The sequence below is a fragment of the Lampetra fluviatilis genome, chromosome 7 (genome assembly GCF_964198595.1).
Source record: "Lampetra fluviatilis chromosome 7, kcLamFluv1.1, whole genome shotgun sequence".
NCBI classification, from domain to species: Eukaryota; Metazoa; Chordata; class Hyperoartia; order Petromyzontiformes; family Petromyzontidae; genus Lampetra; species Lampetra fluviatilis.
In genome coordinates, this window is record NC_136281.1 from 14,876,055 (window position 1) to 14,902,876 (window position 26,822).

A 26,822-nucleotide genomic window follows, 5' to 3' on the forward strand; every position below is an offset into this window, starting at 1 on the left:
AAACAATTCGCCGCTGCGTACGGAAAAAAAGTTCCGCCCTCCCTTCGCCGTTCGTCGCATCGGCCGCATCATTGTTCTTTGTGTTGCTTAATTAGACATTTATTCTTCGTTGTATTCGACGATATTTGTGCAGGTTTGGTCGCTATTTATCAGATATGTCGTATAACCCCGTTGGGTATTATGCGAATGTGTCGGAGATGCAACAAAGGCTGCACAGCAGGTACAGGCCTTAAACACAAATCTGCTATCTCAGTGCAAAGGATGACAATGTAACGTTTGTTTATCATGCATTTTATACTAACAGATCGGGATAACGTCCTTAATACTCTACTGTCGAATAAGCATGCTGATATACAACATGTATACCCACACACGGTGCTGTACATGGTGGCCCAGATGTCTTGTGACCGCCCCCCCCCAAATGAATTAACCCTTAAAAATGCTTCTCTCTACATATTAATTTCTGTTTTCAAGAAACCTTAAACATTGTTTTTAAGTTTTAGAGAATTAAATGGGGGGTCGCAAGACATCTGGAACATTCTGCACAGTGCCTATGGTCAAATCGCTGATCACAAATAAGTGAATAGCTCAGTGGGATTTACTCGGTAAGATCAAATAGTTTTAATTGTATAAATATATATATTAATTAATTTGTTTACATTTCCCATACGTTGCACTTCTGTCGTGTTTTAGTATTGTAGCGTTCTGAGCCGCCCCTAGATCTGTGAAAAAGCGCTTTATAGCTCATCGGATTCCTCACGCAGTCTAAATAAAGATTCTGATTTTAAACTGAAGATCTGCAGTATCGTGCCTGAAGAATGCTCGGATCGTAGGGGCAGCTGAACAAAATCCACCGCTGCACTGTGATCCTATCCCCGCCCCCCACGGTCACTCACCAGTACTGACCAGCGTGGTGAAGTATGGTCAAAAACCAACCACGTGCTCATCCAGCAGTAGATTGGCTGTAACGTGTGCAGTAAACCACGCAGTGCTGCAGGCCTGCATCGTGTGGGAACCCTAACGCTATTCATGCCGATATCTTCCTGCCAAACAGCTGTAAGCAAAACAAGATGTGATATTTTTTTAAATAAAACATTTACCTAATTGAGATACAACACCTATTTCTTATAGTATGGTGCTGATAGAATAAGGTCAGATGCTAGGACAGATAGGGTACACACAGCATACACATCCTGATGTGTTATCTATTCGGAATAGTAAATAAAGCAATACATTGCATCAAACAATGTATTATAGATTCAGGACACATGACACTTTTACAGCAGTATTTGTTTTATTGGCACATGCATCTTCTTGCGTTAAAGGATTTTGAATTCCGAACAATTGCGTTTGGGACATGACAGTGTATTGAAACTGAACACATTACATACATCACAGGAGCGTGCTATTTAAATAACATGGCAATTACACTTTTCGAGTTTATATAGAGTGCTTGTACCGCTGTAAACATTTCGGATGAATTTGTGTGTTTTTTTCAGTGAGAAAAAAAGATTGGAGCTGGAAAGAAAATTATTTGCATACAGCAAATCAGACCATAGAATGTAAGTTATTAATTAATATTTACTACGCATCAAATTTACAGAATTGTAAAGATGTGATAATTAACATGTATAACGGCTATTTATCTCGCATCGTACCTTGTGGGCAAACATGGACATATGGGGGCCATAGTGCTTTGTAAGGAGTGGAATTTTAAAACAATTTTTTACTCCAACAACAAAAAAGTCTGCGTTGACTATGGCAAATGTGAGGTGTATTTGTGGCCTCAACCGCTGGTCAGTTCCAGGCTGAAGGTGACCAAGCTCCAGGACTACCTGCGGGAGGTGTGCGGACGCGAGCAGACAGCTCGTCATCGCAACCAGAAGCTGCTGCAGGATTGCGAACGAATCGACGTACACGCGACCGCGCTCGCAGCCCGCACGGACACTCTACGCCGTATGAAGGTGGCTGAGATTCTTCATGTAGGGTTTTTTTTTGACAAGGCCCCCAAAAGTTGATTACGTGGCCGAACTTAAAAATCAATTGCGAACCGTGATAATTGCTGCAAAAAACCCCGCGCGTTCAGTTAACTGCTTTTTGTGTTTCGTGTGCTGTCCTTCCTCGTAACTCCGATTAGCATTGTTGGCTACATACGGTGTGAAAGAAGTTTAACATACTTACATACAAATATGGCTGTGTTACATGTGACGGCATTCACATTGTCTGGGTTAAAACACATTGTCAAACAAAAGTGGAGTATCTTTTTATTTTCCTCGTGAATGTTAAGAAGTTTAACATGTAATAGGTGGGAGAAAAAGTAACATTTTTGCAAATACTTTATCCATGGATCGTGATGATGACGTATCCAGTAATTGTTGCGTCACCAGCCCCGTCTCTGGCCCTGATTGGCCTCAATGCAGAATTGGATGTCTTGTTGGGGGTCACCGGATCAAAGTTTGGTTTTGGCTCAGCTTGTCAAAGAGTCAGTGGTAAAGTGTCGATATCGTTGTGGGCCTTGTGCTGGCCTGGTTGAAATGTGCCAGTGTATAAAGGTTATTCGGCATTAACGCTATTAACTATAGCTCCTGAAATAGCTTTCATCATTAACATTTTTATAAAATGAAACGTAACAAAATTGTCAAATATAGTAAACAACTCATCTTCTTAGTAAAATAAGGGACATGTATTACATTATATAGATTTGTAATGACACAGTACTGACATGGATGTGACTTTAGCTGGAGTATGACAAGCAGGTCGAGCAGCTCTATCCATCTTGGAAAGAGCAGCTGGGGAAAAAAAAACAAGAAATCCTCCAGGTATGTGGGCAACTCCAGATTATACACGGCTAATATTTGCTCAATAACAGTTCTGTTATTAGTATGAAGCATTTGCAAAAGCAAAGTAACAGTTTGGATCTTTCATTGTGTGGGTTATAACACGTAGGCTTTAATCATGTAGTTTGTTCGTAAATCTGCCCCTTGATGGGGGCCTATCTTAAAGGCTGAAGCCCTATTAGCATGCGTGACTATGGTCTGATTGGGTGGGCGATTGTTTATAGGTTTTAGGAATAACTGGAATTTTGGTTGGATCTGGCGAGATCTTTTCAAGCTAACTCGAGGTTTCCAAACACATGTCGATATAAAATGTATATATCTTTCATATCATTGTTTTGCACGCCTATAAATTCCATGCAATCAACATTGCCTTCGTGTTATTTGCTATGCACGCTCATTTTTTTACAGAGAGGCAAAAGAGATCGTTTAAAATGTATTTTGACCATTGCTAAGCTCTACATCTAAACACCAATATGCACCTTACTGGGTGCCTTTTGAATTCAATCAAGCATTTGCATTATGAATACAGTGAAACATGGATTATTAAAGCAACTGGAGAAATAGAAGCCTCTCAACAGCAGATAGAGGAGTGCTCTAAAGCTTTATATGTCAAGAAGCGGACACTGCAGGGCTGGCTGTACAGAATTTGTGTTGTTGCAGTGTGAGGGGTTCTTTACAAGTTGCAAGTACCCACTTATGCATTAATTGGGTTTAATGTTCGTATTATAACAGATTAGGGAGTAGGCCTTGTTCAATTGTTTTTTTTTCTCTCTCTCTCTCTCTTGCAAATGCTTAGCATGTGCTTTAGCACCATTGCATCTTTGAAATTAAAGTGCTGTCAGGAATCTTTTGAAGTATGGTATTCGCGTGCAGAATTATAACAAGTCTTTTGGTTGGTGTTAATGGCAATTCGTGCTTATTTTGTTACCTTTTCTGAAGTGTGCAGGAGCAAAACAAGACAATGACAATGATTCCACTCCGCCGTTTTCACGACTGCGCCATCCAGCTGAAGGGTTCATGGATCATTATGGATTAGGCAAAAGAGCAGATATTATTGAGCTCGGTGTGCCCACATATCAAAGACACACACTGCCTGGGGTGTCTCTGGGCCTTGGTCATCATTTACCAGCTGCTGCCTCAACCCCAAATATTGGTGGACAGCTCCATTTCCAAGATGATGGCCCCTTTCTTGATGGCGGGATTGTACACGATGAAGCCAGTTTTGGCCCAAACTACCAAAGGAGGTATACAATGCGTCCGGAATCGCAAGAAAGCTCGTCGAGTCAACTGTCGGATGTGAATGGCAGTAGATCTTTGGAAAGGTCGCAGGGAAATAGTGGCCACGCCATGCAGACTGACGTAAAGGCAGCTGTAGACCCAGCACTTGAGAATGTGGATTCTCGTTCATCGGAGACAGACGGTGAATCTTCTGAAGAAGGTATGAAACATTACCTGTCCACATGTATCGTGTATTCTTAAAATTATTAACACTGCTGCCATTGACTTTACCGTAGTCTATTGTAAATAGCACTGCTTGGCAGCAGTTAGATAATTTTACTGTATAAAAAAAACACTAATGAAATATAATTAGATGTATATATAAATTGTAAGTTGTGGTAAAGAGTTGTTGCCTTCTTGCGTATGGCATAGTGAATCCATAATACAGATTTTGGGTTAGAGCGTGTAAATATCAATGTGTCGTTAAACCTACCACCACCCGACACAGGCGGTAAGGTTTGTTACATAAACAGAACATGCCAATTCGTTACTAGTACAGCACTCCGGTGTATTGGAGAGCAAATCCACGACATGTGTTTTGTTTACGTGACAACCCTTACTAATTGGCTGTGTCGGGTGGTGGCGGGTTTAACGAAACATTTATATTTACGCGATCTAACCCAAAAAACCTATATTATGGATGATATTGGTCTCGAAAGCCTGTGTGTTAAACTGGAATAGTGAATATTAACTTAAAAGTATATGTATTCAAGTTTGAAAGCCGCGAGACAACTTCTGTTGAGGCTTAATGTATTTTTATTACAACTTGGCAGAATAGTAACTTAGATATGGCATTAATAGATTATGGCTCTGTCATTATGATAACTTTACAGGTGCATCCAGAGTGGAAAATGGTTCACAAGATCGGTTTGGCAAAGAACCGTCTACCCAGGTGGAGTTTTTGACGTCTGTCAGAGACAGTAGTGCTTTGAGAAAGGGACATTTAAAGCAACCTTCAGAGATGGGCAGTAGCTCTGGGGCACAGCGGCACGTGACCTATCAGCTGGACCCAAGGCCTGACCAGACATCAACTCCAAATGCAGCCAGGAGCACAAGCTTTGAGGCACAGTAAGTTGAATTTTACAGCAGAAAATTCCTCATTCTCTTGGGGTAATTTGGCTTTGGTGCGGCTTCATGAGCACGTTGATTTTTTTTGTCATGGCAAGTGAACAGGGATACTAAAGATTCATACTCTTATTTTTTTCGGTAAAGTATCTTGATACAGCAACTCTGGCTGTGACGGTCCCACCTGATGACGGAGACTTGTGTTGCCTCCGAAACGTCGTGATTTTTATTATTTTATTTTTTTATTAATTTCAATTTTCTACCTACGTGACTTTACCGAAAAAACTAAGAGTATGAATCCTTGCAGTCACGAAAGCTTCAAATCTAGAAACACTAAAGGTTAGTAGCAATTTAGGACTTGAAGGTTAATTATACTATTCAATGTGGAAAATGTGGGTTGCGGCAAAAAAACAATATTCCTAACTCAAGTTAAATGGTTTTATGTCAATTTTCTTTGCCAAATTCTAAGAAAATAAATACAACAAAAAAGTATGACACTTATATAATTACAAAGTAGAAATCATGATGGCAAAGATAAAATCTTAGCAACGGGGTGGATGATGGTTGTATGTGGAAATGGGGAATAGTAGAATGACCTTGGTTTTCAGGCTCTTTAACATTAACTTTGTTATAAAATTTGATGCAATTGAGATAAAATGTGTATTGCACAGGTATAAATTATCCTGAGTGAAATTTAGGTGAACGCTACGTTTATTTCCCTTTTGCTTCATCGCCGATTGGCAAAAGAGCTTTCACTCTGCGGCTCCCAGTAGGGGGGGTAGTAATACAACACAGAGACCTTTCCTCTTCTGATATGTTTCCAGTGGAAAATTTCATGTAAGTCTGCCAAAAGTCTTTTCATGTATATATGTTCTGCCTGATGAGAATATCGCATCCCTTATCCTGTTATTGTCCTCCATGTTCGTATACAATAGAGGTTATTGTGTTGTAAATTGCGTCAGCATTTACATTATTTCTCGTAAATTGTTCACGTGACCACTCTATATTTTAGTTTAATTTGTTCATTTAGAAATTGTAGAGAATATTTTTTTTGTTATTGTGCAGTGGTTGATTTGCTTGATTTTTTTTTCGAGTAGATTAAGTCTTGAGTTCGAATTTCGAGAAAAAAAAATCCAAACGCAAAAGGCTTTTCTGTGCAACACAAAGAAGGCATGGTCTTGGTCAACATGAATTACACAAAAGAGCAGATGACACAAATGGAAACTGAAAAAAGCAAGCATACGAGAAAACTCAAAAAAGCAGACAAGGGGATACAAAATAGGTAGAAAAAAACCACTCAACATTCCAATTTGTAAAGTCAGCAAATGTGAAGATGGCTACGTTGATAATGGGACATACGACCAAGCTGAAGATGCGGCTTTTCCACTAACTGTTGACACGGCCCTTGTCTGTGGAGATATTGAAAACGATCTCACAGAGGAGAACGCACAAAAAACGGATGACATTGGAATAGATAATGCACCACTGAGCTTTGAAAAGGTGGAGGGAAATTGCGATGAAAACGTGGAGGTTGTTGTTGAAGAGAAACAAGAGACGAAGGTTGAGGGGGAAGAAGAGGGAAATTCTGAAAAGGACAAAAATTGCAGAGAGCATGAGGGCAGTGCTGAAGGCAAAGAGAGAGAAAATAGGTCAGACAGGTGTGTTTATGCATTGATAACAATGCATAAAACAATCCTGGTAATTGTAGATGACATCTTTGATTGTTTTAGCGTTTCCTTTTATAAAAGTACTGCATATACTGATCACCAGGTGTGATGCCGTATGAAGTACTGTGATAATACTGAATTACTATATTTTTCGATGTGTTTCTTGGCGAGCCATCGTGCTTGGCACGCGCTCGGCACGGTGACTGACCTTTCGTTACACATGCCGGGAGCTTCCTTGGGAACTCTTCAGTTTATTCTGGAACTGCTGTACTTAGTTCTTAAAGAATATTCCAGCAAGTGGATTTGAAATGTCACACGTGGTGATGAACAACATGCCATGCGCAACCCAAAAAAACGTATCGGGGTGCAGTTCATCACAACCGTGAAAAGCTATACAGTAGAATGACTGCTGTTTTACGTATGGTGGTTTATACATTATTTACGTGCGCATGAAATTTAAATACACCGCATTGCTTGTCACATTTCTTTTAGTAACGCAGCACTTGTTTTTATAATTTCAAAAATGCAACATCCACTCCAAATCGGGATACGGAATGTTAAATGGTCATTTTTAATCTGTATTGAACCAACGACAAATGCACGTAAAGATAATTGGTTGGCCCTATACAATGGAAAACCATAAAAATGACGCACAATTACCCGTGCAAAAAAGAGCACCAAAAAGCCTTGGGTAACATTCTAATGGAGTGTTTTGGAATGTGCTTTTTCTGTCGTAACACATCGTCATTGCCTTGGTCAAGTCATTTAATGGCAAGGCATAGCAATATCATATAATCAATGCATTTGATGCCCTTCTATTGCCTCGGGTGATTATAGTGATTTTTCCACTAAGGGGAGAATGTTTTCTGGAGTAGGGAGAAGCTAAAACACGCAAAAATTTAAGTCTAATGTGTCCTTTTTTTTTGCCACGTTTATGTTGAGCTCTCTTCACTTTTGACACTGTTGACTTGTGCGCAAATTATTTTCAGATCATCTTGCTTTCCCCAGAAATGTTTTTGTCCAAGTAATAATGTGATCGGTCTCCTTCCAAATGATGGATCATTTTCATCAATACATTTTCAGACTATCATAATGCATATATGCACTCATCTCGGTACACTTTACAATTGTGATAACATTTTTGACAGTCAGTTTGTCATAGGATAGTTTCAGGCTATTTATCACGACGTTTTAAGTAAATCGAACCTTTTATTTGTGGCATTCTTAAGGATGTTACCTAACCACAGTACTGGTAACTTTAGGACACCAGACAAAGATCACCCTTATAGCCTTTTTATACTTTTGGGGCAAGTACTACTAGCGAGCACCTATGAAGGCTGTCACGGCACACGAGGGAGTGGATGGCCAGCACCACACTAGTGGCGATGTTTACACACCGCACCAGGTACTCATTTGAGGCGGAGTCGAATTAGATAATCATCACTGGTATTGGCCGTGAGCGGGTATCGAACTCGGGTCGCTGGGTTCGTAGCGCAGCATCCTAACCACTACCCTACCGTTCCCCATTTTAGGGCACAGTATTACACGAATAAAAAAGAGAATTGCCATGTAACACTTCAAGTAGAAAACTGGATATATTTTATGGTGTAGTGGTTTTAAACATTTTTGATGAACACTAATTACTTGGCTGAAAACATCTTAATATGTAAGAGGACTGCAGAGCTTGGATCATTTATTGGTGCTGGCTCACTGCCTTGCAGTTTTACAAGTTTGGCTGTTGTTGCTCAGGATTGTGAGATGCAATTTGCACGAACAACATGATAAAAGCCAAAACATTTTGTATAAGAGGACAAAAAATCTTACGCAAGGTTTTCATTTGAAGTTGTCATTGAATCAGGACAATTTTAAGCTACAGTGAAAAGAGTATCATCATGTACTTATTCAATGGAGTATTTCAAATGAGTTGGTACGCCTCGGAGACGTATCCCCTGTATCTAAATTTTGCAGGAAGTTGACCATGTGAGTTACATAATTACCGTTACAAATTTGAACACGTGCGATCCTCTTGATGAAACCCCTAAAACAATCGCATGAATATATTTTTACAAACAAACTTTCCAACAGCTGGTGAGAAATGCATGTTTACTTTTACACATTTGAAAACATTTCCCAACGTCATTAACATTCACAACATATGACTTGACAGCAAGTAGCGAAAGCATGTGTAGTTCTGAGTGTTAGGTAACCAGGTGTGAGATTGCGCAGAGACTTTCCGGCAAGTACATACAGAGTTCCCGCCACGCTCGAGTCATATTCCCTCATTTCTATCAGTCTGAGCAACTGTTGCATGGGCAGCAAAATAGAGTTGGCCGTGCAGGTTATTTTGTTGCAGGAAACCTATTACTCCGTGTTAATAAGGTCTGTAGCGCGCTCCGCACACACCACCCAGAGTTCATCTTGCTGGGACGCCCCTTGGGGAAATCTTTCAATCTCATGTCTATTTCTGAGAACAGCCTCGTAACACGTTGTGCGGTGGGTAAGCTGACATTCCGAGGTGTTTCATGGAGTGAGGCATGGCTGAGGTGAACGTGTCAATTTTGTAGAGGTTGGATGCTGCTGCTGCTGTTTGGAAGGTCACGTGTAGTATTGTTGAAGATTCCATTTAAGGGTAACTGCTAACCCTAACCTTAACCCCTAACCCCTTTCCAGTGTAGAGCACACACATACATATGCTTTTAATGTGTCAGCCAGGGCAGTGGCATGTATGAGGGGCATGTCATTACACCTTATATAACTATATTTATAATATATAGCCTAAAATATTGTGTTCATAATCTGTTGGGAATGGTCAATGTTGTATGAACGCTTGCTCTATACATTACCGGTGAAAGGGGTTATAGCCTTGCAGTAATGCTGTGTCTCAATTAATATCTTGGAAGAGTCTAAATATATATTTTTTTCTCTCTCTCTCTGTTGCTTGGGCAACTGGTGGAGAACTCTGGTGCTGAAAGGGGTGAAGGTCGAGACCTCGGCTTAGAAATTACTGGAAAATGGCGGAACAATTATGTCGCAAGCATACGCTGAGGCCCAGAGGCCCATTGAGGCTTCCACAATGCCACGGGGGTCACTGATGCATGCGGAGATTTTTTTTGTTATTACTTAAAGCGTACTTTTTGCAGATTGGAGGGGATCTTGGTTGATGTTTTAGGGTGAAGTAGGATTTTTATACAGTGCTTTATTTTCAATATTAAAATTCGTTACATTTTCTGAAGGGTTTTGCGTTGTCGATACTAATAAAACGTCTAGAAGGTTTTTTGTTATATTGTGCGCTGAAAATACCACCGTACAATATTAGATGTTCCGTTGTTATGGCATTATCTAAACAATCCAATATATACCCGTGTGGTGGTCTGAAACAATATCCATAAGGAAGTACTGTAAAATTTGTGAAATTGCACCTGAGGGATTGGATGTGATAGAGAGTGAAGAGATTTATAGAAATCTAGTTTGATCTCTTTCAAAGCACGTACGACATTTATGAAACGGCTCCTCTGTTACTTTTTATCTGCATGACTCAAAGAGCACTTTCTCAGCTGCATCCTATCACGGTTCTGCCAACTGTATTGCCAAAAAGCGATTCTTGGTCCGAAGTCTTTTATTAAATATGTTTTAATATGCATTTAAGCTACAAACGAATTGGGCATTCATTCTAGCTGCATAGATTCAAGATAATAATATAAAATTGCTGTTTACTACTTTAATATGCACTTGACAATATTGGCTTATTGATTCGTAAGGTTTAAAGTTGATTGAATGTTTGGTATATGTATAATGTATAAATGTAAATGTTCAAAAAAAAAATCGTATTTATATTTCTCCGTCTATAGACTTAACTTTACATTCACCGATTATTATCATATGCCATTCTCTAGTACTGTATAGACATTAATATGTCAGGATCGCTTCCATAGTAGAAGTTATCATTTGAATGTAACTTACTACAAAGCTGAGATTAATCTCTGGGTGCGTCCTTTCATTTTCCTCCCCTTTTTTTTCTGACCTCTACATCCGGCCTATTGTCCTCACTGTGCTTCAAATGCTAAGTGCGGACCACCCACTATCAGCAGACAAACAGACCGCTGATGAGAGGAACGACCAAGACGAAAATGTGTTTGCAAGCGAAAAGTACGTAATAACATAAATGTTGTGGCATTGAAAACATACTTGCCACTTTTCCCCATCACCGAGAGGGTTATTTTTAGGCTCCCCCCGTGTGACCTCTGCATTTTGTGACTTGAACTGAAGAACTGCCGCAGCACTTTCTCTCCTGCAGCGCAGTACAACTGCGTGGACAAATAGCTCCCTGCTGAGGGTTTAGGCCCACACTTTTGACTCGATGCTGGATTTGTGGTGTAGAAGTTGGCAGATTTGAGGTCAGAGTGGCAGATTTCTTCAGCCACATACCACCTACCCGTATTTTCATTAGTGGTCCCCCCATGATAGATTCCGTGATTGTTTACAATAAATGCAATCTCGGCTGCCTCCTTTTGACAACATTGACAGGTCTATCTTGCCGCTATCGTCTTGAGGGAATCAACGAGCAGAGATTAAAGCCTGGGACCAGGGAAGATTATGATGGATCTTTTATTGCATTCCCCCCTGATTGTGTTAACACCCTGATGTTTTTTTTTATCTGTGAGAGGGACTGAAATCGGCTGCTTTCAAGAGATAGAGAGCACCGCCTGATTGATCACCCGCTTGACTATGAACAAAAATTATAGGGTACAACGTAACGTGCACTAAATCATTGTTTTGCATTATTTGAACGTGAATCTTGCCACAAGTACATGCAACTTAACCGTGTGAACATAATTGTTAATCTTGTATTTGTCCACATCTGGATATGGTAATATATGATTTAAAAAAAATTGTATATCAATTTAAAGAAATACTCTTTTCAAAAATAGTGCTGCTGGATGACGACCCTCCCCCACCTTGTGTTGATCACGGAAGTTGTTTAACTCTTCTTCTTGGTTCTTTCGGTAAAGTCACGTAGAAGGGAAATAATAAAAATAAAACATAATAAAATAATTCTCACGACGTTTCGGCCACAACACAAACAGCCGGACGGCTGCTTGCGTTGTGGCCGAAACGTGAGAAACGTCGTGAGAATGATTTGATTATGTTTTATTTGTATTATTTTATTATTTCCCTTCTACGTGACTTTACCGAAAGAACCAAGAAGATGAATCCCTGCAGTCACGAAAGCTTTAAATCGAAATTGTTTAACTCTGTTTCACCACGCTGGCCCATGGCGAGTTGGTGATGCGGGAGCGGTTTCGGTAGCATTCATCACCGACGATGTTAGCCGCGGTTAGGAATCAAACCCCGGGTCCGCGGGAGTTCACGGTGCCGCAGATCACTGCTTCAGTGCTCACATCCAAATTACTCTGGAGCTCGAGAGGAAAAAAAAAAGGAGATGCTGCCTGCAGTTTGCTGCCTTTGCTGTTCACTTCCAGTAATTGTCAGTAATTTAGGTGTGCAGATCTTTTTGGTGTAATTTGCGAGCATTTATGGAAGTGCTCTTAACAAATGCTGGTGAGTTTGTGTATTCTGATGGAAACCTCGATCATATGCTTAACCCTAGAGAATCAAAAATTGCCCCTCTGCCTTGCACTCAGAACAGAAGATGAAAGCTTAAGTGTATGTGTAAGGTACATTTGTGTTCCTCAGCAACCTGAAACATCTAAAACATTACTATTCTTCACCCACATGGATTGGTTGTGTGCGTGCGCTTTAATTCACGTAATTATATGTTTCGTTGTTATTGATTTTTGTGCATATTGCAAATGTATCCATAGTAAACCCTGATTGAGGCAGCTACAAATTATTCAATACAAGTACCCTGTATAGTGCATTACGTGCGCAATATGTACATTTGTGTGTGTGTGTGTGCTGCGTCTGTGCATAGTTCGTGTACGCTTTTGAAGACATGAATGCGTGTCTGTGCAGTATGCACTTTACAGCATTAATATAGTTCTTTATATTTGTGCACTGACAATAATGGCAATGGTGATGCCGATGTCGATGATGAACATATTCCTGGCACTGATCGATAGCATCGAACTGCAAACCATGACACTGGTGTGCGGTAGCGCGGCACGAATTCAGCAACACGTTCTATTTCCAGGCACGGCTAACATCAGCGATGATTATCTTAACTGGTCCTTGACCTCCTCTAGGTCAGCTCAGTCTTGAACGAGTACCTCCTGCGTTGTGCAAACAGCAGTACCGTACTGGGGAAACAAAGGTGTGCGCGTAAGATACTGGCCACGCAATTCCCTTGTGGTTCATGCCGGCCTCAATAGGTGCTCGATAACACCAATTGCCCTGAGACTCTGTAGAGCTATAGGGTGTATCTTTTACGTATTGCGTCTGCGGCCAGTTGCATATGCACGTGATGGTGCAATGGAATACACGAGTGTGTTTGGCTATCTGTGTGCGCAGGTCAGAGTTGACGGTGTCGGGGCTTTTCTACCTCCTGCAAACCATTGAGCAGACGCTGGGATACTGTGAGGAAGCAGGCAGCTCTCAGCTGTATATCTCAACCGCGGTCCGCCCTGCTGACATGGCGCAGGTTATCAGGTGTGCGCATCTGTGTTTTGCCGTTGAAAAATAACTTGATGGTTTTTTTTGGTTTAACAAGTCTGCTTTCGCGACCAACATCCAACATATTTATAGATTTTCACAGAGTAAATATAAATGTGTTGTTAAACCCTACACCAGCGTTGGTGGAATTCTCCGCAATTCTGGCTGTCGCCTGATGAAGCTGATTGTAATCGCCAGCGAAATGTCGTACTCTAATAGTAAATGTGGGTTTACTCTCCAACATTCTGGTGTGCTGAACGAGTATCGAAATGGTATGTTTTGTTTACGCGATCTAACCCAAAAAACCTCCTTTATTAGTGATATTTAAATTTAAAGCTTTCGTGACTGCAGGGATTAATATTCTTGGTTCTTTCGGTAAAGTCACGTAGAAGGGAAATAATAAAATAAATAAAAATAAGACACAATTTATTTTATTATGTTTTATTTTTATTATTGTATTATTTCCCTTCTACGTGACTTTACCGAAAGAACCAAGAATAGTGATATTTAGTTCTTTATGTCGCCACGGTGTAATGGCTAGCATACTGGACATTCAATACAGGAGTCACCGGTTTGATCTCGCGGCGTGGCAGCTGAAACAAATGAGTGAATATTCTTAATTTCCCTCGTTGCTGTCCAGCTAGGAGTATAAACAGGGCACACAACGGCCGATCGACGCGTGTTTTGGGGTAAAGTGTGGGTACTCCCATATATATTACTGTGTATTAATGTTGTACAGTGTTTAGAGTGATGACACTTGCAATGATTTGAGTAGACAAGTTCAGCTACTGAATAGCGACGTGATTATGAATACCGTGCATATGTAAACTACACTCATCAACATTTCCGCTCAATTGACGCTGTCATCCTTTTCCAGGTTTTCCAATAGTGGCGGTGGCTCTTTGGAAGAAGAGCGGCCAGAGCTGAGCATGCTGGGAGCTGTGGTTCTGCAGCAGCTGCAGAGGTTGTCCCAAGAGACGACTGATGGTTGCCTGCTGCCAGAGGGACTACTCACTGCAGACCTGACTCCAGTCACTGCGGACACACTACGGTGAGGCTTACTGCGTCACCAGACAATTGGCTTCTGACAAAGTATGTTTGTGTTGATGATGGCCGTTTGTAAGCATCTTCAGGGACAGAGGCTCTTCAAGTTGTAGCGATTTAAATCAGCTTGTGCAATTGTTGTAGGCACAGTACCGGTGATATTGAGTCATTCCAAAGTTGTGAAAAGGTTCACATTTTTTAAAATAAAATATGATTTTCCCCAAAGTAATATATTTGTATTTGTTTTAAATTCCATTAAATTGTCGTTGGTATTGGGACTCAGAAACGTGTTCGACTTTTACTGTCGAGAAGTCACGATGCTCGCCGACTGCAGAGCAGACATTCCCAGTTGATATAGCCGATTAGCACGGTTGGCTACATACGATGCGAAAGGAGTTCAACATACAGGGCCTTTGTCAACGAAAAACAGGGCATTCAGCATATTGGCTTCGTCATTGCTTAAACAGATATGTTTACAGACTGTCCAGGCAGAGAAAATCAATGGTGTAAACACATGTTTTGTAGAGCCCACCTGCAAGTGGATTCGGGGCTGTTGTGGGAGCGCTGGTACAAACACGCTCTTCATCTCATCCACCACGGGGCCCTGTCCATCAGTGACATCGCCACTCTCTTTGGGCCACTGCTTGTCTCTGAAACTTGTGAGCATCTCCCCAAGGTATACTCCACTCGACACCCTTGTGCGTTTCACTCGCCATGTATTTTTGAGACTCGGTGAGGCTTTGCGTGTTTTGTAAATAATCGGCATTATTATTATTGAGGCATTTGAAGAATGTGAAATGGGGTGTGTTAGTTTAACAAATGTGGTTGCACACACACACACTGTTACTAATTAACACGAAAGAGGTTTTCTTTTTCTTTTCTCATTTTGCTAACACACACAGGCAGTAGAACTCCTGAAAAATCTTCTAGAAGGAGAAGAAGCAGTTTCACCTGACAGGTCTTTGAGTCAGGCAGCCTCAGATGACTCGGGATCTCTGTCCAAGAGCGACAGACTGAGCCAAGCCCAGCTGGTTAAAACCCTCGGTATTGTTTTACTGTTTTTACAATGATTTAGCTCGTTCGTAATTACTGTTTGTTTAACAATGTGGTCACATTTTATAACGCTTCATAGAAATTCAGATGTCTAGCAATTCGTGTGTAGAATTCAAAGGTTAATTTACGAATTCACCCACTCCACTTTCAAAATTACAACTTGGGTTTAATTTTAGTGAAAAATGCTGTACAGTTTTGTAAAATGACACTTGCGAATGAGCACAGGCTGGGAAAAAAGATTTGATCGTGACATTTTATAAAAGTATTGTACTTTGGACCTATTTTATATTTATCACGTAAGCCGTTCGGTTGCCGATGCTTTTCTTTCCTCAATCATTCAAGTAATTCTTGGAGTGATATTCTTGAAATTGATATCTTGGCTCTAATATATTCTATACACCATTTTCATGATTTGATATATGTGTCTAACAACTAAAACACGGCAAAGTGTTCTCAAGGTATTCAGAAATTGCAAAATGAACGAGACTAAATAAACATAAATAAATAAAAACCATCGTACAGAGTAAAACATTCGGGCATAAGCTAAATTCACATTGCACGAGGTTTTTACTGGCCAAAACAAAACAAAAATCTGTAGAATACAATTAGACAACATAAATCCTTTCTCAAATTTCTTATTAGCGCAGAAGCCAGTAATCAATACGGGTCGTTTATCTTTGCATCCTACGGAAAGCTTCGAGATTTCGTTCCATCTAGTCCTGTAATTTTCAGAAGGCCATATTGAAGTGGCTTCCACCATCCTGTCACAGCTATTGTTTGTAGCCATCAGCGTTCAAGTGAGTTCCTCGGTTGAAGTTTTTTTTTTTAGGGGACAGAAATTTTGAAGAGATGATTATAACGGTGTTTTTATTGGCTGCGCCCGGGTGCTTGTGTGAAGGACTTTGAGGTTACCTAGCTGCAGAGCTTTGACAGCGCTGAAATAGCCACAAGGACTTTGTTCACTGATTGGCTGATTGATTTGCGGCTCTGCGATTGCTGTTCCTTGCTGTTTGGATGTGGGGAAAAAAATAATTCGCCAATCTGTTGTAGCGTTCACCCGTTTTTGGTTTGGAAGTTTGTTGTTTGAGCTTGTCTGTTCTGGAGGTATGTTAAGAATTATAAAAGTTGCAACGAAATGACGAACGAGCGGGAACTCGCCTTGCTAATTTGCGACTCAAAAGAGGTTTTTTTTGATGTAGAAAAATCATTTTCTCATAAAAGGATTGGAGTAAAATTCAGTAAAATTGTGTCGTAAATAAATATCGGCCGTTGTAGGTATATATGCCTTTGGTATACATAGTGCAGGGCATTTGTAATTACCAAATAGTCGTGTATGTCCGTCTCTCTCCAGTCTTCACGCAAATTGTGCATTCTCTCATTGCAGAGTCACAAGCATACCAGCAGATGCGACAATGTATACTGAAGCAAGATACCCTTGATGATAATGCCCCTTCACTGGATCCAAAGGAATCAAGTAATGATGAACAAAATAAAGCACTCTTCGTAAAAATGCTTTCTGCACGGCACAGTTTGAAAAAAAATAACATTAGCTGATGTTTTCCACTACTATCATATAGATGACTACGGTCATGTTTTGTACTTCTTAATTGAAAATGCATTATCTTTTGCATCTTCGCATAGATGTGCATTTTGCTCTTCACAATGACAGTCCAGATTGATCACACACTTTACATACTGGAGTCGGTGACTGTCGAGACGAGAGAAGGTGATATAATTTTACATTTCCCATTGCCAAGCCTCCGCTGGATGAAGGTCTCCCCCATCTACTGTTGGCCATGAGTGATTTTTTACCATACTTCACCATGCTGGTCAATGTAAATTGGTGAAGGGGAAATTCAGATGATAGGAGCCACTGATGCTTTGCGTGGCCGTGAATCGTTCTCAGGTCGCTGGATTCATAGTGGGGAAAAATATTCCCTGGTGATTCACGCACTTGATATCCGAGATTTTGGCTACCCGCGCATTGCGGTTGGCTATGTATGGTGCGAAAGAAGTTCAACATACATCTCATCTGGAACTCTACTCGACTGCATCGAGAGAGAGAGAGAGAAAGAAAAAGAAAGTGCTGAGATTAAGCGATGAGAGAGAATGTGATGCGAGAAAGTGATGAGATAATTTTAATGTATTTAATAGCTTATGTATTTATTGAAGGTAATTCATTACAAAGATAGGTTTTGGTAGGCCAATATCATTATCCGCGAAATTTGCTGTTCATGAGCATCTCCAGAACGTATCCCTCGTGAATAACGAGGGAACACTAATTACCATTCCATTTGTGTTGCTCTCACTCACAAATCGCAGTCAAATTACCAAATAACATGCAAATTGCTATCACTCGCGAATAACGAGGAAATACCACCCCTCTGCCCTAGTCAAAATTATCTTCCCTTCCAAGCAGAATGTCATACGTGCATCACGAGAGTGGGCTATATGGATGTTAATAAATTAATGCATTCATACACACACACCTACATAGTATGCATGGTGGTCAATTCACAATCCTTTCCCAGCTCCGCCAAAAAATACACGATGCTCGTGCAATAAGCAGAATTGTTATCTTGACTGAAAGACTGGTCAGTTGTTGATGAAACACAAGTACTTATTAATGTTATTGTTAAGCCTGTTAATGCTTGAAAATGGTATCGGCATTATTTTGCGTTTGAATGTGACCGACGAGAATAATTTCAAGACGTGTAGTACTTTTATTTGATTTCTTATGCTCGACAATAGTACTTCCAAGTGTAACAGTGCATTAGCGTGATGGTTGTTGCTTTAGAATCTGTTACATCTAGAGGTCACGGCTTCTATGTTCGGAACATAGTGCTGCTGAATAGATATTTTTTCTCTTGCAACTTATCACTGCCGAGTTAAGCTGCATTGCTGTTACTCAGTCTCTGGCTGAAAGCCTTTGCAATCCCCGTCACTACCGTGTCAGATTAAAGCTTACACATACGTAGCCAGTTATTTGATTTCTCACCCCCTCTTCCCATAACACTGTTTCGATCGCGGGATGACAGAAAAAAAAAGCCTTGCAGAAGGTTCATAGGAGACGAAGATGAAGGGCTATTGATGGACAGTGGATACTCGGTGTTCCAGTTCAGTAGTTTCTATCTAGAGATATCCAGCACCTGTCGGGGGAAGTGTTTGCGGTGAGAAGGTGCCACATTCTGTTGCCTCGTACCAGTTCTGCACGTGAACGTCGGCACATTCACTTAATGGAATCGTTCCGATAATGAAACACCAGTAATGACGATACGTCTACGAACATTTTTCCGGGTTTTAAAAAGTGCCATTCACATTTTCCGTAATTGAGTAAATGTCATCATATTGTTTTTTGTTATATATATGGCATGACATTGTAAAATGTCAAACGCCTATCCAAAAGGTTTCAAAACTTGAAGACTGTGCTCCGCTAGAGTGTAATGGTTTTTAAGAATAGCGTTGTTTTTTTGATTGCCATCCACATGTATTTTTTTTACGTATCCATCAAGGTGCAGAGAAATTGTTGAGGAATGATGGCACACAAGCTGAATCTGACGACGACGACGATGATGATGATGATGACATAGAAGCCTTGTTATCTCCAGGTCGACAGAAAAGTGTCCAATCAAGGTGATTGTACAAAAAATATATATATTTTATTTTATTACATATTCTGTAAACACATTTATTCGTGTTGTTTGTCGTCACTGCTGTTGTGGCTCAGAGTACAATCTCACGTGAGCATTGATTGTAATGACAGAGTGATCACACTGAAATTTGACTTGAGAACATACCTGTTTGACTTTAGAATGTACCTATTTCCAATTTAATCAACGGCGACTGTTCCTCCCGAAACGTTTTAAGTTTTTTTTGGTATATATAATCCAACTGAAATTTATTCTGCCATTTGACACGTACTCAGGGATCTGGAAGGGGCAGTGCAGCTTTCACCCGGAGCTTCAGGCAGTAGGAGCAGCCCCGTGAAATCATCCAACGACGGACGATCCCAAACTCCATCACCCAAACCTCTCGCGGTCAACGCGGAACACTCACCACCAAATGAAGCGACTGGCACTACGCCCCCGCGGGGACCAAGGTAAAACATGTTTTGGCTGGAAAGTGTCCAGAGATCTTCAAGGTGTAAATGTGGGCAAGAGTTGCTTGTGTGTGTGTGTGTGACTAAATAGCTCGCCGTACCATGGCCAACGCTACGAGCACAAAAACAACACCGCTAAATGTTGCTTATCCCAACTCCAGAAAAGGTAAAGGTGCAGCCCTGCAATTGATAGTTCGTGCTCCCGTTGGGTGCCACGGTGGTAGGATGTTAACTACCTCACCTGGTATACAGGAGGAGGTTGTTGGTTTAATATGTATATTTGGAGTTTGCATTTTCTCCTTGTCGTCGCATGTATTTTTCTCTGGGTCCTCCGCTTTTTTCCCTCCACATTTATAAACATGCGTTTCGAGTATTTGGCTGCTATAAATTTACACAATCATAAGTCACTTAGTGGAGCTATCATTTGTGGCCAGGTCATTTCTGGAAAAGAGCCATATCGCTCAGTGGGCCTTTCCTGCTAAAATAATACTAGTTTAGTTTCTACTGCAGGTTGAAGGGACTCCACTAGAGAGAGCTCTGGAGAACTGCTCTAGAAGGTATTTGGCCTACTTCTCCACAATGCCCAGGCATCTTGGGAAGTACCCACACTTTTCCCCAACAAGTGACCTGTGATCCTAAACGATTTGTTGCTGTACATATGTGTTTTTATTTGTTTATTTCAGGGAACTATACGCAGTAGCATAACGGTGCATTTTATGTAAATTCTATTTTCATCATTAAAGGTTTAAAGATTCAGCCCCCAGTTGTAATTCAGTTCAGAATCTATTGTTTGTTTATTATTGTACTGAATGGTAGCGCCTCTAGTGGCTGCATGGGTCACATAAAGCCATTACATGCAATCCGTAGACATCCAAAAACATTGATTCTTCACACGATTCGGTGCATGTGTAGTGACTGACTTGGAGACATAACTCGTGGAGGCAGTTGTTTAATTAACACCGAGCACACTTTGTACACTTTATACAATACATACCCTACATTGTTACACACTCTGTCCTCTCGCTCAAACGCAACTCTACACTGGTTGCTAGCCTACACACACAACGCTTAGCCGTCTGACACTGACGGCGCTGAACTAAGACAGCCAACTACGTCGAGTAGCGTAATATATCAGATGGACGACGACAGGGATCCCACTCCAAACGATGGCCCCGAGCTCCCGCTCAGGGTCCCCTTTTATCCTGTTAGCGTGGCCTCGCTACGCCCCGGCCACACCCCCTTTCTAGAACCTACTAGCGGCCCTCGACGTGTCCCTTCCGTAACCTTTACCCTAGATCCCTCTCGGGTCTATCACGTGGCCTGCTGCTGTCAGGGCTGCTACAAGCTGCAGATCCCCTTCCCTGCCAGCAGCCAGCGCTATGCTACTTAGTGACTAATTCTATGTCACTACACATGTAACATAAGCTTAAAGGATATTAATCGATGCATCGCCACACATTTATTCATAACATTAAAATTGTCAAAGCAGGATATGTTGTGTGCACATAAAATCGTGAGTCCAAGACATGTTTTGAAAACCTTTTTGAAAAACGGCCATAGTTGAAAAGTTTAATTTCAAGGTCCTATTTAATGTCTTTTTTTTCTTTACCAAAGGGAATCGCAGACCACTGCTGCCTCAGGATTTAATAAGAAAGGTATGTACGGGAACAAAGCCGCTTGATGATATTGCTAAAGCCCAGATAATGGGATTAACCATTTGGGTTAAACTGCAATTCACCTTATTTCTTAATCAAACTAGAAGTAAGTTCGAGTGAAACTTGTTTATTGCTCATTAATGAAACAATATGTAGACAATACCAAGGTAAAAGCTTTTAAACATGATACAGTCTGATGCGGTTTAATTCGATTGTTCACGGTCCTGTTTTTGCATAAAAAAAAACATTAAACATATAAAATATTAAAAAGTGTACCTTTGAATTGCACGTCTTTGATTTACTCATTAAAGCAACGGTTTGAATTTGCAATGTGAGGTGCAATTTTACAAAGCATGTTACAATTCTGAAAGGCATCTCTCATTACTGTATACCTTTCACAAGGGAAATGCATTACATAAATCTTGCATCTCCAGATGGAAGGAGAGTAATTTTCTGCATGAAAGAATACTTGGGTGTTTGAATTTGTAATATGTGCAGAGTAAAAAAAAATAAAAAATATTGGGGAGAATCATTTCAGGCCAGCCTCTGCTGTGGGCTGACTTGTAACCGAGTCTTTCAACAACCATGATTCGATTGCTTTGGGTTTTCGGCTTTCTCAATTTTGCACTTCTTTGAAGACCTGTTTGGCGCAAACGGTGAAAGGCAAACGGTGAAAGGCAAACGGTTGTGGTATTTCTAATGCCGGCCTGCGCAATGTGTTTTTGAGTGCGATAATACTGCAGAGCTGCGAGCCGCGTGCGAGTTAATCTCCCTTCTCTTCCCCCGTCTCCGCGTGCCAGCATTCTGGGGCGATTCGGACGACAGTATCTCAGACGCTGATGTCATCCTGAGTCCACGTGGTCAAGAAGCAAGGGCAGATGACTTTGATGACTTTTACGATTAAAGGTTTTTAGCGAGGCTTGAACAATGAATGTGGATGCATTTAGATGTTGTTATGCTTTTTGGTGTGTGCTTTACATTATCCAGTGCTACTGTGATTTAGTTATGCATTTTCACAAGAATGATTTACATTTGTATTGTTCTGTCTCTTCATTTTGCAAGGCTCTGTCGCCATCTTATTTGTATCACCAGTTGTAAGGTTTACCTCCTTCAGTAAAATAGGTTATGTTTGTCGTGCTGTAGTAATAATAATTACCAAAAATTTCAGCCCTTTGACAATCCATTCCTGGAGAAAGGCCTCCCCCTGATATCGTGCCATTGCCAGTTGTTTGATCATACTTGACCACATTGGTCTGCAGTGTGGGCTGGTCAAGGTGGGTATCAGGACCAGTTAAGATATCACTCTTCCAGTGCACTCAGCCATGGATGGACATCGAACTCGGGTCGCCAAGTTTGTATCCCAGCGAGGGAACTACTGGGCCACATGATCACACCACGTTCATTTAGTCCTCGCTATTTTCCTGCGAAAATGGGAATTGTCTTAGTGGCTGTGCCGGTGATTCTGTTAACAATGGGAAATAACCCGTGCCTTCATGCGGTTGTCACGAGTGAATGCATTTCCCGGCATGCACAGCCGACCCGGTGACTCGATCGTCAATTGAAAGCATCAAGCTGTAGTAATGGGTTTTTACCCTTTCAACTGGTACAAAAACTGACACCTTTATACAAGGCATCATGTTTGCAATAACCACAACACAAGCAGTCAAAATGCAAACAAAAAGAAACAACTCTGATGATGATGATATGCACTGTCCTTGAAGTTGATTGGTCCACACCCGAGACAGCTTTTCTTAGAGCCTAGTCTCCATTGGTGTTAGAGCATCAAGCTGGTTAATTTTTTTTAAAGGCTTGGGTATCGGATTTGGCCACTGAATGCTGATTGGTTGTTGCCAGGCCACGCCCAGCCAGCTAGCGTCATCGTTGCAGATTGTGCAAAGGAGAGGCTTAGCGCTGGACAGATGGGGCAGAGACTTAACAATTTCAAAAGGTTTTGATTTTAATTGCAATGATTTATGAAGTTTACTTTGCGTTATGGAAGAAACTTAAAAGTTTAAACTGTTTAAAATGTTGTTCCACCACTTTAAACATATAAAAAATATCCAGGATAATAATGTTTCATATTAAAGATGTGTAAGTTAATTTGGCCTTCCTGATAGTGGCCTACGTTGTTTTATAGCAATGTAATATTAGTAAGATACTTAACTCATGACCACAATGGAATACATGAAATGTTTCCAAACATGAAAAAATTCATAATAGAGGTGTTTGGGTTAGTTTTCGTAAGTATAAATGTTAAACCCGCCAACATCCGACAGCCAATTAGTAATGTTTGCCACGTACACAAAATATGGTAATTTACTGGTTCAGCACACCGGTGTGTTGGAGAGTAAACCACAACATTTACCCTCCAACACACCAGTAACGAATTGGCATGTTTTGTTTAAATGACAAACCTTACTAATTGGCTGTGACGGGTTTATATTTGCTCGATCTGACTCAAAAATCTCTTATGAATAATATTAATGGCAAAATCCTACGACGTTTATTTGCAAGGCTGTAAATTGGTCTAGAAAACTTTTGACGCTTGAAATCCTTGAATTATGTTGCAATTTACTTTATAATTTTAATAAATGCGCACCCCAATAGTCGTGCTGTTTGGAAGGGTACTGCCTGCATATCAAATATAATTATTTAAACATGTAATGCACAGCAGGTGACACAATGAATCTGTAATGTTCCAAATAGCACTGCAGCTGGTTTGAATCTTAAGACTACATGTGTAGTGAGTTCAACTGAGTCGCAGTCGTACTCTTGGCGGCAACACATTTATTTAACACCAACACACGGAGTAACTGCCCCTTAACAGACTAGCAACCTCTGGTGGTGACCACCAGGCTAACCACGCTAATCACGCCGTTACTAGCTACAACGGACCGGACCACAGCTTGGGTCCCGGTCCACGTGTTGGAGACTCTGTAGGACGTAGACGAAGGTTTCTTCAGGATGAACAACAACGCCGGTCCCTTTGGGGGACCCGGCTTATATCCTCTGCGGCGTGGCCGGCTCCGCCCTTGGCCACGCCCACCTTCCAGAACCCTCGAGCAGGATCTCGACCCTGACACGTGACCACCCCTAGCACCCACTTGGGGCCCCTGTGTAGACTTAACCGGTCACGTGTCCTCTGGGGTCAACCAGAGTGCCACGGCTTTTAGTAACCCCATTTCCATGGCCGGCACTCCCACACCCCATCCTGTAGGCGCCGGCACTGCACGCTGAGCGTGGTGTCATCCAGCGCTATCGATCAGCGCACGCCTTGCCACTCTAGGGCCGGCACCTCACAGTGACATCCCGCGATGTCACTACACATGTAAAGGACTGAAATTTTTCATGTCTTTGTGCCACAAACTGACCTTGCCTAACCCATTTTATAAAAAATATATATCCAATGGATTGGTTGGAATGGTATTGTCTTGGAAGTCAATACTCTCTTAATGGTGTTAGTGAAAGAGATTTTAGAGCCAATGTTGGATATTAAAAAAAGATGACGTCTTAGTGTAAAATCATTTTGTATTCTGCTGCAGCCATATATTGCTTTTCAAACCTTGATTCCTGGTATATAATGGCTTATTTATTTTGCCATGAAAATGAAAGTTTTTGTCCTTTATACATGATCGGTGGGCTGGTTGTCCTGTTTGCATTTATAAATGAAGACGGTGGAAAAAAAAGGCCTATCCAAGCCGACTGCATTCTGTCAGAGGAGCATAATACAGATTGTGATGGCAGGCATGCTGAGTGTCTTTATAATCAACGGCAAAAGGAAACGGCGGAGAACCTTTTACATGCAAGCGATGAACCCATTTTGAAAGAAGAAAAAAAACATATCCCCAGGCTCCTTCAATCAAAAGGAGTGCAAATTATAGTTGACAATATTCATATATCCTCGAAATAAATTCACAGAGTGAACGAGAAGTGACATCGTAGGGGAGAATTTGAAGCTTTGGCCCAGCGGATAATTGAGCACGTCTGAGGGACTCGGGCAAGTTAATTTAGAGCCCAAGTAAATGGGGCAGATTCTCATATCGCCGAGGGAAATGGAATTCATTGCCGGCGAGCTATCGAGGCGTGTGCAATGTGAGACTAATTTCGCTTCCTTCACCGACTGCGTGTGCGAGCGAGCCTCATTTCTTTCTTCAATCTCGGGTTTGTGGCAAAATAAAATAGTAATAATAAAAAAAAGCCTGTGATGCGCCTAGAGTTTGCAAACAGCAATTCCTCAAGTTTGTTGCCGTTCGGACTTTTAATCAGATCTCCCCGGGAGTATGTTTTTTTGTGCGTACGCTTTTACCCCTGAACATGTTTGAACACTCTTTGGGTCTTTCGGTAAAGTCACGTAGATAGAAACATAATAAATAGTATGGTGGACTGTTCAACGCATTTTTTTTCCAGAAAAAGCTAGTTAACGTATATTGTCGGGCAGAGTGGTGGCGCAGTGGTTAGGCACTGGGATGTAAACGTTGCAACCCGAGTTTGATTACCAAGCATGGCTAGCGTCACTGGCAAGTGAAAAATCAGTCTGGGACGCCCCATCAGTTCGTCACACTGATCAGTGTGGTGAAGTATGGTCAAGCAGCTTTCAAGACTAAATCAGAGTGAGAAGCCCTTCACCATGCAGTCGGTTGACAAAGGGCTGTAATTGTAATAATGCACGTTATGTCCCTATTTTAATTAATATAACTTGTCGCTGGGAAATGCAGAACAGGTCTACTGTATGTTTTATAATTTACAATGTATACTTTAGGACTCTTTATATTAAAACGTGTCTTTCCCAAAACACGTGAAGCCTACGTTTGTATTCTTTCCAGCTAAGATTGAAAACATGCGTTTTTTACAGTCCACCCGTCTTATCTGTAAAGTCGGGGGGGGGGGGCATGATAACTGTTTGTAAAAATGATCCAATACCAATGGAAGTTTAAAGTTATGTTGCTATTCGAATTGATCACAGACTTGCCCAAGATGTAAAGACACAAACTGGTGGTAAATGGACCCTCCGTGGCATCGCAATCCTGCCTGCCAAGGCATGCTCTCCCGGGCAGGACCGCTATGCAAACGGCGTGGTAGCATCACGGCCTATAGACGACGCATGGCAGAAGAGTCACCGTTATCCATTGCCAATTAAATTCCTCAACATAATCATTCTGTATGCATGATCGTTCCTGTTACATTGCACAGGCTGCCAGTTTGATATTCCCTTAAAATTGTGTTGCTACAAAATGCCAATTTCTTTGGCACCTGGCCAGATTTGTGGCTTGTTGAAGACTCCATATAGCTGTTTAGGTGATGGTCTGAAGTTGGTGATACTACAGACTACGTGATCGTGGCACCTTCCTGTGCTGCATCGACACATTTAGGAATGAATGGAAGCATTGACGAAGAAGGTTAAAGACTCGTTCCTGCGAAATTGCTTCTGCACAACGATGCTGAGTTTACAAAGGCGAGGTTTTGTGATGCCCGTTCGCGTCATCAAATTGTAATTTCTGTTGTCGCTTCAAAGTGG

At 41.2% G+C, this 26,822-nt stretch overlaps 1 protein-coding gene across 3 annotated transcripts; it reads left to right on the forward strand.

Moving 5' to 3' along the window:
- On the forward strand, nucleotides 1–26,156 carry KIZ (kizuna centrosomal protein). 3 transcript variants are annotated; one of them, XM_078858644.1, is made up of 16 exons: nucleotides 1–220; nucleotides 1,500–1,562; nucleotides 1,802–1,964; nucleotides 2,739–2,819; nucleotides 3,777–4,275; nucleotides 4,949–5,183; nucleotides 10,913–10,993; nucleotides 13,316–13,453; nucleotides 14,334–14,507; nucleotides 15,026–15,176; nucleotides 15,403–15,544; nucleotides 16,938–17,027; nucleotides 19,066–19,186; nucleotides 19,479–19,652; nucleotides 21,267–21,307; nucleotides 22,108–26,156. In XM_078858644.1, exons 1-16 carry the CDS (start codon nucleotides 156–158, stop codon nucleotides 22,209–22,211), a joined length of 2,322 nt encoding a protein of 773 aa, XP_078714770.1. In that variant the 5' UTR covers nucleotides 1–155; the 3' UTR covers nucleotides 22,212–26,156. The 3 variants fall into 3 exon arrangements, with proteins under 3 accessions (XP_078714770.1, XP_078714771.1, XP_078714772.1); XM_078858645.1 differs by having other exon boundaries at nucleotides 1,808–1,964; XM_078858646.1 differs by lacking the exon at nucleotides 2,739–2,819.
- Nucleotides 26,157–26,822: the final 666 nt, after the last annotated feature.